General features: G+C 49.1%; 1 protein-coding gene across 7 annotated transcripts in view; it reads left to right on the top strand.

Moving 5' to 3' along the window:
- Positions 1–814: 814 nt before the first annotated feature.
- Positions 815–10,365, top strand: part of hhat (hedgehog acyltransferase) — a 224,006-nt gene continuing 214,455 nt past the window's right edge. For 6 of the 7 annotated variants that reach the window (XR_007248152.2, XM_048536697.2, XM_048536696.2 and 3 more), the window contains exons 1-2: positions 1,356–1,416; positions 1,558–1,664. Coding sequence is in view for 6 of the 7 variants with exons in the window: in XM_048536697.2 (XP_048392654.1) it covers positions 1,562–1,664 (103 nt within the window). In the remaining variant the exon portion in view is untranslated. Of the gene's footprint in view, positions 880–1,355; positions 1,417–1,557; positions 1,665–10,365 lie in introns of those variants that run through there. The other variant, XM_059648592.1, reaches the window with a different exon arrangement.

Genomic DNA, 10,365 nt, shown 5'->3' with positions numbered 1-10,365 from the left:
ACAAGCTGTCAAGAGAATTACTTTTTGCTTTTCTTCTGGCCCAATGTCATTTGCCTCGAAAAAAATAAGACATTCTTTCCACATACTGGACCCAGTCTTCAGAAGGACAGAACAAGTCAAGCTTCCCAAATAATGGCATGATTCCAGAAAGATTTACTCCAACTCCAGCACGGTGGCTCAGTGGTTAGCACTGCAGCCTCACAGCGCCAGAGACCCAGGTTCGATTCCAGCCTCGGGCAACCATCTGTGTGGAGTTTGCACATTCTCCCCATGTCTGCGTGGGTTTTCTCCGTGTGCTCCGGTTTCCTCCCACAGTCCAAAGATGTGCAGGCTAGGGTGGACTGGCCATGCTAATTTGCCTGTAGTGTTCAGGGGTGTGTGGGTTATAGGGGGATGGGTCGAGATGGGATGCTTCAAGGGGTGGTGTGGGCTTGTTGGGCTGAAGGGCCTGTTCCCACACTGTAGGAAATCTAATCTAATCTGAACTCAAAGATGACTGTTGCAAGCAAATTGCTTCAGGAACATATTTTTTCTCTCATCGCCACTGAAATAACTTCACAGAGGACGGTATCTCATCACCAAGTCATCCTTTATTTACACACACATAATGGATACTAGTCACGCTTCCTCAGAGCCAGCTCTCAGAGTGAACAGAACCTCTGACACTTCTGTTTATATCTGTCAGCCACAGCTCCCTGATTGGGCAGGCCCACCAGGATGATCTTGTTACAAACAGTACACTACTTTCTGTGATATCTGTCAGAGAGTGACATTTAGAAAACTATAAACCACGCCACGATTCGTCTGGGATTCTAAAACAAATCTTTAAATAATTAGGATGAACACCAGGGCTATTTATACTGTCCCTCTTAGCTAAAGGTAAAATTGTAGTTCTGGCTGAAGAGATGAAAATCTTCAAAGTTGCAAATTTAAAATGTCAGCTTTAATTAGTACAATACATCACTCTTTGATCACTTAAAACTTCATCTTGTCGTATTGTAGTTTGCAAATTCTTATTAACAGCTTTCGGTGACCATATAATAAATATCCTGACCATAATGTGGAGATTAGAAAATTTGGGAATAATAAAGCAGACCCGCCCAACACTGCCTGATTTTTTTGTCCACCTCCTTATATTTAATTGAAATGTCAAAGGTCTTATCTTTGAAAGAAAAACACCGAACTTGATCCTTAGATGCAGTAGTGTTTAACTTCTGAAATTACAGGACAGGTCTGAATATTTGACAAGCTGCGGGTGACAAGCAAGACCTTTCCAGGGACGCAGACAGTTTCCCTCCGGTACTTATTCACGGCTGCAACCACTGGCTTGTAACGGTGCAACAACGATCAGGTTTCGTAGGGGAAATATCATCCTCCGGGCTCAGTCTGAGCGTTCAGCAGTTTCTGCGGGTCAGGGTTAGTGCAGCTGCTGCAGCCTGCTCACATTTAATGTTGTTGTTGTTGATGATGATGATGATGATGATGATGTTGATGTTGATGTTGATGTTGTGCTTCTCCCCGGTTTTGCAGCTGACTTTCCCCCCTGTGTGTTTACAGAGCAATGCCAAGCGCCTCTCTGCCGTCCTGGGAGCTCAGCGTCTACCTTGTCATCACAGTCGGATTTCACTTTTACTCCTTCCATCAAGTGTACCAAGTCTCCAGAAGTAAGAGCGCTCCCTTCCCCTGTCCCCATGCAAAACTGGCAACATTCTTCCCTGCACCTTCTGCGCTGCCTTGAAGTAACAATTTTTATAAAAAAATGCTGTTTTTAAAATGGTTAAATTTAAAACCCATTAGCCACAGCGTTGCATAGAGAGGACAGTTCTTTCTTTTAAGCAGATGCTCGACCTATAGGATCGAACATTTTAAGAGGAAGGATGATTTCATCAAATATCTGAACGAAACAGACGCTCTACGGCTTTGGTGGCATTGGTGGAGAGAAGCAGAGCCCAATTCGTAATAAAGATAATGGGAACTGCAGATGCTGGAGATTCCAAGATAATAAAATGTGAGGCTGGATGAACACAGCAGGCCAAGCAGCATCTCAGGAGCACAAAAGCTGACGTTTCGGGCCTAGACCCTTCATCAGAGAGGGGGATGGGGAGAGGGAACTGGAATAAATAGGGAGAGAGGGGGAGGCGGACCGAAGATGGAGAGTAAAGAAGATAGGTGGAGAGAGTATAGGTGGGGAGGTAGGGAGGGAATAGGTCAGTCCAGGGAAGACGGACAGGTCAAGGAGGTGGGATGAGGTTAGTAGGTAGCTGGGGGTGCGGCTTGGGGTGGGAGGAAGGGATGGGTGAGAGGAAGAACCGGTTAGGGAGGCAGAGACAGGTTAGACTGGTTTTGGGATGCAGTGAGTGGAGGGGAAGAGCTGGGCTGGTTGTGTGGTGCAGTGGGGGGAGGGGACGAACTGGGCTGGTTTAGGGATGCAGTAGGGGAAGGGGAGATTTTGAAACTGGTGAAGTCCACATTGATACTATATGGTTGCAGGGTTCCCAGGCGGAATATGAGTTGCTGTTCCTGCAACCTTCGGGTGGCATCATTGTGGCAGTGCAGGAGGCCCATGATGGACATGTCATCTAGAGAATGGGAGGGGGAGTGGAAATGGTTTGCGACTGGGAGGTGCAGTTGTTTGTTGCGAACTGAGCGGAGGTGTTCTGCAAAGCGGTCCCCAAGCCTCCGCTTGGAAGCCGCACCGGGTACAGTGGATGCAGTATACCACATTGGCAGATGTGCAGGTGAACCTCTGCTTAATGTGGAATGTCATCTTGGGGCCTGGGATAGGGGTGAGGGAGGAGGTGTGGGGACAAGTGTAGCATTTCCTGCGGTTGCAGGGGAAGGTGCAGGGTGTGGTGGGGTTGGAGGGCAGTGTGGAGCGAACAAGGGAGTCACGGAGTGAGTGGTCTCTCCAGAAAGCAGACAGGGGAGGGGATGGAAAAATGTCTTGGGTGGTGGGGTCGGATTGTAAATGGCGGAAGTGTCGGAGGATGATGCGTTGTATCCGGAGGTTGGTAGGGTGGTGTGTGAGAATGAGGGGGATCCTCTTACGGCGGTTGTGGCGGGGGCGGGGTGTGAGGGATGTGTTGCGGGAAATACGGGAGACGCGGTCAAGGGCGTTCTCGATCACTGTGGGGGGAAAGTTGCGGTCCTTAAAGAACTTGGACATTTGGGATGTGCGGGAGTGGAATGTCTTATCGTGGGAGCAGATGCGGCGGAGGCGGAGGAATTGGGAATAGGGGATGGAATTTTTGCAGGAGGGTGGGTGGGAGGAGGTGTATTCTAGGTAGCTGTGGGAGTCGGTGGGCTTGAAATGGACATCAGTTACAAGCTGGTTGCCTGAGATGGAGACTGAGAGGTCCAGGAAGGTGAGGGATGTGCTGGAGATGGCCCAGGTGAACTGAAGGTTGGGGTGGAAGGTGTTGGTGAAGTGGATGAACTGTTCGAGCTCCTCTGGGGAGCAAGAGGCGGCGCCGATACAGTCATCAATGTACTGGAGGAAGAGTTGGGGTTTGGGGCCTGTGTAGGTGCGGAAGAGGGACTGTTCCACATAACCTACAAAGAGGCAGGCATAGCTGGGGCCCATGCGGGTGCCCATGGCCACCCCCTTAGTCTGTAGGAAGTGGGAGGAGTCAAAAGAGAAGTTGAGTGTGAGGACGAGTTCAGCTAGGCGGATGAGAGTGTCGGTGGAGGGGGACTGGTCGGGCCTGCGGGACAGGAAGAAGCGGAGGGCCTTGAGGCCATCTCCATGCGGAATGCAGGTGTACAGGGACTGGATGTCCATGGTGAATATGAGGTGTTGGGGGCCAGGGAATTGGAAGTCCTGGAGGAGGTGGAGGGCGTGGGTGGTGTCACGGACGTAGGTGGTGAGTTCCTGGACCAAAGGGGAGAAAATGGAGTCCAGATAGGTGGAGATGAGTTCGGTGGGGCAGGAGCAGGCTGAGACGATGGGTTGACCAGGGCATGCAGGTTTGTGGATTTTGGGAAGGAGATAGAAACGGGCCGTGCGGGGTTGGGGAACAATGAGGTTGGAGGCTGTGGGTGGGAGGTCCCCTGAGGTGATGAGGTCGTGACTGGTGTTGGAGATGATGGTTTGGTGCTCGGGTGAGGGGTCATGATCGAAGAGGCAGTAGGAGGTGATGTAGGAGAGTTGGCGTCTGGCCTCGGCGATGCAGAGGTCAGTGCACCATACTACCACTGCGCCACCCTTGTCTGCGGGTTTGATGGTGAGGTTGGGGTTGGAGCGGAGGGAGCGGAGGGCTCTCACCCACTCCAACCTCTCCCCCGCATCTCACCCACTCCAACCTCTCCCCCGCAGAACGGGCAGCCCTCCGCTCCAACCCCAACCTCATCATCAAACCCGCAGACAAGGGTGGCGCAGTGGTAATATGGCGCACTGACCTCTACATCGCCGAGGCCAGACGCCAACTCTCCGACACCACCTCCTACCGCCTCCTCAATCATGACCCCACACCCGAGCACCAAACCATCATCTCCAACACCATTCACGACCTCATCACCTCAGGGGACCTCCCACCCACAGCCTCCAACCTCATTGTTCCCCAACCCCGCACGGCCCGTTTCTATCTCCTTCCCAAAATCCACAAACCTGCATGCCCTGGTCAACCCATCGTCTCAGCCTGCTCCTGCCCCACCGAACTCATCTCCACCTATCTGGACTCCATTTTCTCCCCTCTGGTCCAGGAACTCCCCACCTACGTCCGTGACACCACCCACGCCCTCCACCTCCTCCAGGACTTCCAATTCCCTGGCCCCCAACACCTCATATTCACCATGGACGTCCAGTCCCTGTACACCTGCATTCCGCATGGAGATGGCCTCAAGGCCCTCCGCTTCTTCCTGTCCCGCAGGCCCGACCAGTCCCCCTCCACCGACACTCTCATCCGCCTAGCTGAACTCGTCCTCACACTCAACAACTTCTCTTTTGACTCCTCCCACTTCCTACAGACTAAGGGGGTGGCCATGGGCACCCGCATGCGCCCCAGCTATGCCTGCCTCTTTGTAGGTTATGTGGAACAGTCCCTCTTCCGCACCTACACAGGTCCCAAACCCCACCTCTTCCTCCGGTACATTGATGACTGTATCGGCGCCGCCTCTTGCTCCCCAGAGGAGCTCGAACAGTTCATCCACTTCACCAACACCTTCCACCCCAACCTTCAGTTCACCTGGGCCATCTCCAGCACATCCCTCACCTTCCTGGACCTCTCAGTCTCCATCTCAGGCAACCAGCTTGTAACTGATGTCCATTTCAAGCCCACCGACTCCCACAGCTACCTAGAATACACCTCCTCCCACCCACCCTCCTGCAAAAATTCCATCCCCTATTCCCAATTCCTCCGCCTCCGCCGCATCTGCTCCCACGATAAGACATTCCACTCCCGCACATCCCAGATGTCCAAGTTCTTTAAGGACCGCAACTTTCCCCCCACAGTGATCGAGAACGCCCTTGACCGCGTCTCCCGTATTTCCTGCAACACATCCCTCACACCCCGCCCCCGCCACAACCGCCCTAAGAGGATCCCCCTCGTTCTCACACACCACCCTACCAACCTCCCGGATACAACGCATCATCCTCCGACACTTCCGCCATTTACAATCTGACCCCACCACCCAAGACATTTTTCCATCCCCTCCCCTGTCTGCTTTCTGGAGAGACCACTCTCTCCGTGACTCCCTTGTTCGCTCCACACTGCCCTCCAACCCCACCACACCCGGCACCTTCCCCTGCAACCGCAGGAAATGCTACACTTGCCCCCACACCTCCTCCCTCACCGCCATCCCAGGCCCCAAGATGACATTCCACATTAAGCAGAGGTTCACCTGCACATCTGCCAATGTGGTATACTGCATCCACTGTACCCGGTGCGGCTTCCTCTACATTGGGGAACCCAAGCGGAGGCTTGGGGACCGCTTTGCAGAACACCTCCGCTCAGTTCGCAACAAACAACTGCACCTCCCAGTCGCAAACCATTTCCACTCCCCCTCCCATTCTCTAGATGACATGTCCATCATGGGCCTCCTGCACTGCCACAATGATGCCACCCGAAGGTTGCAGGAACAGCAACTCATATTCCGCCTGGGAACCCTGCAGCCATATGGTATCAATGTGGACTTCACCAGTTTCAAAATCTCCCCTTCCCCTACTGCATCCCTAAACCAGCCCAGTTCGTCCCCTCCCCCCACTGCACCACACAACCAGCCCAGCTCTTCCCCTCCACCCACTGCATCCCAAAACCAGACTAACCTGTCTCTACATCCCTAACCAGTTCTTCCTCTCACTCATCCCTTTCTCCCACCCCAAGCCGCACCCCCAGCTACCTACTAACCTCATCCCACCTCCTTGACCTGTCCGTCTTCCCTGGACTGACCTATCCCCTCCCTACCTCCCCACCTATACTCTCTCCACCTATCTTCTTTACTCTCCATCTTCGGTCCGCCTCCCCCTCTCTCCCTATTTATTCCAGTTCCCTCTCCCCATCCCCCTCTCTGATGAAGGGTCTAGGCCCGAAACGTCAGCTTTTGTGCTCCTGAGATGCTGCTTGGCCTGCTGTGTTCATCCAGCCTCACATTTTATTATCTTGGAATTCTCCAGCATCTGCAGTTCCCATTATCTCCAAAAAGAAGAAAGTACCTGGTCTGAAAATCCAGGATACAGAAGGAAGAAAGCCCTTGTGTTAATAGATCGGATATCTTCTATGATGGGCATTTACGAGATTAAAAGTCTCCAGAAAATGTTATTGGCCAACTACTGACTTCAGCAGAATTGACATCCTTCTTGAAGGACATCCAAGAGATACAATACCCTCTAGTGGAGAATTAACGTACAGAATCAAGGTCAACAGTCCTCAAGCCAAAGAACTACCAATTGTGAACTCTGCAGATGGTCAGAATTTGCGAAGTTGGAGACTTCGTTTAGAGTGGAATTGGGAAGAAGTGGAAAATTCGGCAGTGCTAAATGTAAACGTAATGTGAATGTCTCAATGTTAATATGTGTGTTATTGGTTAGGGGGTGTGATTTTGTATAAGCTAATGGTTCTGAAAGGGTTGATTTTGGAAGTCACATTGGACTGCAATCAATGTGATGTCACACAGTCTTGGATGGAGGATTGAAAAGTTTAGCTCTAGATCATGATAGGAAAAAGATGTGCCATCTCTAATATGTGTTAGTCTTGATCATTTGCCTAATTAACCAATGTAAGTTGTTCCTATTGCTATCATATAGTAAACTATATATCTTGTTAAGACAAATACTTTCTAGTAAGGCACTAGTGATTTATCCTTTGCCACTGCTAACTGAACAGGTCCTTACTCATAGATCAGAATCTCTCAAGCCCTTCAGCAATGTGAGAAAAGGTGAGTCTGTGGTTAGAATATGGGGAGAATGGAAAATGAAATTCTTATGTTGAAGGAGAAAAAAATGCAATTTTCCACTGAAGGTTTTAATGTGAGGCAAAAATCTCACTCATAAGATGTGAGACAATTCTATGAGTTAACATTTTGTTTTTACTAAATCTCACCTTATATGTATTCAGGCTGATATTTTACCTGACAGTGGAGAGAATCTAAGAAGTAACTCCTGACATTTTCCTGTTGGCTGTAACTTGCAGCTTGCTCCTCCCTGTTAGTCAACACATCGGCACATTCCATGGGCAGCGACTTGCGTCTTTTGTCTAAGGAGGTTGGCAACAGAAATGGACCTGCCGCACCATATCATTGTGGCACATTTGTGATTCACTTAGAAAGAAGCTCAATTCTTCTCTTTGAAATTTATCAAGCATCTATTTCACACATTGGAACATGGTGCATCTTAGGCTTTTAGCTTGTTTTCGTAGTGTTCACTCACTTTACACCTGCTGGGATGTTCAGAGCAGTATGTATCTTGCCTTGACGTTTTGTGCATTACCACCTCATTCAGAGCATACAGCCACACAGTACTTCTGTCTTGTCTTGCCTTGCAGTTTTATTGCAGACACAAAGCTACGTAGATGGTCATGTTTGCTAGCAATGATCAGTCAAGGGGTGGACATGTTACTGTATGACATCATATGATGACAATATCATACTTGCAGCATATGCCAACAGCCTACACAACAAACACACTGAATGTGCTTCAAACAAGTGACCATGTCTAAAAGTCTAAGGGCATAGCCCCTCCGTCAGGCTCAGGAGGACTATCGTCAGTGACTGGCTACAACACTGTATGTTAAGGCATTGCCAGAGAACAGTTTAGGGGTCTGGGGCAAGGTCAGCTGGTCACTTGGGATTCCTGCATCACTGGTCTGTATCATTATAGTCCAGAGAAGGGGCTACAGTTCAGTGAGTGGGTCACCGTCAGTCCTGAGGTCCAGTGCAACTAGTGTAGGGAGTAGTCAAGGAGCACAACAGACGTCGGTCAGGTGTCTGGTCACCCTTAGCTGGTGCTGACTTTCCAAGTTGGTCAGTCTGATTCTCAGTGGGTCTGCAATGCAAGGCAGCTAAGGGAGGCAAGGATGGCCATAAGACAGCTTCTCCATTCAGGTCCAAGAGTTTGTTGCAGTAAACTGGCAACACTGCATAATCCTTGGATGTTCTTCTCTGGGCAACTGGAGTACACAACAAGGTTATGTGACGGAAGGTGACCACCCACGAGAACCACAACATTATACTGAGTAGGATTATGAGGCTGTTCTTCAAAGGTACACCTTTGGCATCCTGCAGTACAGCAGCATCAGGACTTCTTTGTGAGTGTTTTAACTTTGATCATTAGAGTTTACAGTTGCTATTACTCCTGTCAGTTTATTTTCTTCCCTATCTGCCATTATAGTTTAGGTTTCCATCATAGAATCACAGAATGGTGACAACACCTCCTGTGAATAAAAGGATTTAAAAGAAAAAGCCCTTCCTGCTATTTATTCCTTTTACAATTTTTTTTGTGATGTAAGTGCTGCTGGCAAAGCCAGGATTTATTGCCCACTCCAATGTGCCTTTACGTCAGTGGCGGTGTGCCCACCTTCATAAACTGCAATGGTCTGTGTGGTGTAGGTACTGCCCAGACCTGTTTTGAACAAAGTTCCAGGATTTATGCCCAGCAGCAGTGGAGAGTCAGCAGGTATGTGATTGTTTCTACAGGCTGAGGAGACGATGTCTCCCTTTTCTGTATCCCGAAGGTATCATGCAAGTTCAGAGAAGTAGGTAATTCGGTTACTCAAACCTATTCCACCATTCAGGAAGATCACTCTGATATATTTCATCGGATCGTACAGTACAGAAGAGATCTTTCACCTCATCAAGTTTGTACTGCCAAAAATAAAGCTGCGACCTACATTATTTCCACTTTACTGCACGAGGCCCATATCCTTGAATGACATAACACTTCAAACACTTGCCCAAGAACTTAAAGGTTGTGCGGTTTCCCGCCTCAACTGTCCTCCCGGATAATACATGCCAGACTTTCACCACCTTCCTTCCGGCCGCGCGGCCGCTCAGTGGTTAGCACTGCTGCCTCAGTGCACCAGGACCCTGGTTTGATTCCAGCCTTGGATGACTGTGTGGAGTTTGCACAGTCTCCCCATGTCTGCGCGGGTTTCCTCCCAGTCCAGAAATGTGCAGACTAAGTAGATTGGCCATTCTAAATTGCCCAGAAGTGTCCAGGGGTGTGCGTGCTAGGTTGATTAACCGTGGGAAAATGGCTATTTTCATTGACGTTGACCCACCGACTAAAGGGGAACAACTGTTTTCTATGCAACCTGCCTATGCCCTCATAATGTTATAGACTAATCTTCTAATCTCATTGCTAAAAGCAACATCCTGAGCTTATCGAACCTCTCTTCATGTAATGCTCCATCACAAACAACTTCCTGTTTGTGTTCTGGAAACATTGAATTCATCTACCTCTCTAATCTTAGATTATTTTTACACAAGAGAATCTATTTACTTCCACCCTATATGTGATTCTGTAAAGGATTCTTTAAACTGGAGTTCTGAGGAAGGGTCACCGGACCCGAAATGTTAACTCTGTTTTCTCCTCCACAGATGCTGCCCGACCTGCTGAGCTTTTCCAGCAACTTTGTTTTTGTTCCTGATTTACAGCATCAGCAGTTCTTTTGGTATTTATTGCAACAATCTATGTCTGCTTGAAACCATGCGGAGTAAAATTACAAATTAATTAGTGGGTTCTGTAATAGCATAGCTCAACTTGCAGTTTTACCACCTGTCACTTTTATAATCAGAGGAACATATTTCTTATGGTGAGAAGAATAATGAAGTTTCTATAGGTAGTTGAGGATATTTCTCCTGGAGTAATATTTATTCGTCTGTTTATTGTTTAAAAAATGTTACATTTATGGACTGAATCAGAGTGCGTATTTA

The sequence above is a fragment of the Stegostoma tigrinum genome, chromosome 9 (genome assembly GCF_030684315.1).
Source record: "Stegostoma tigrinum isolate sSteTig4 chromosome 9, sSteTig4.hap1, whole genome shotgun sequence".
NCBI lineage: Eukaryota > Metazoa > Chordata > Chondrichthyes > Orectolobiformes > Stegostomatidae > Stegostoma > Stegostoma tigrinum.
Note: the sequence above shows the minus strand (reverse complement) of the source record. Positions and strands in the feature narration are given on the sequence as shown.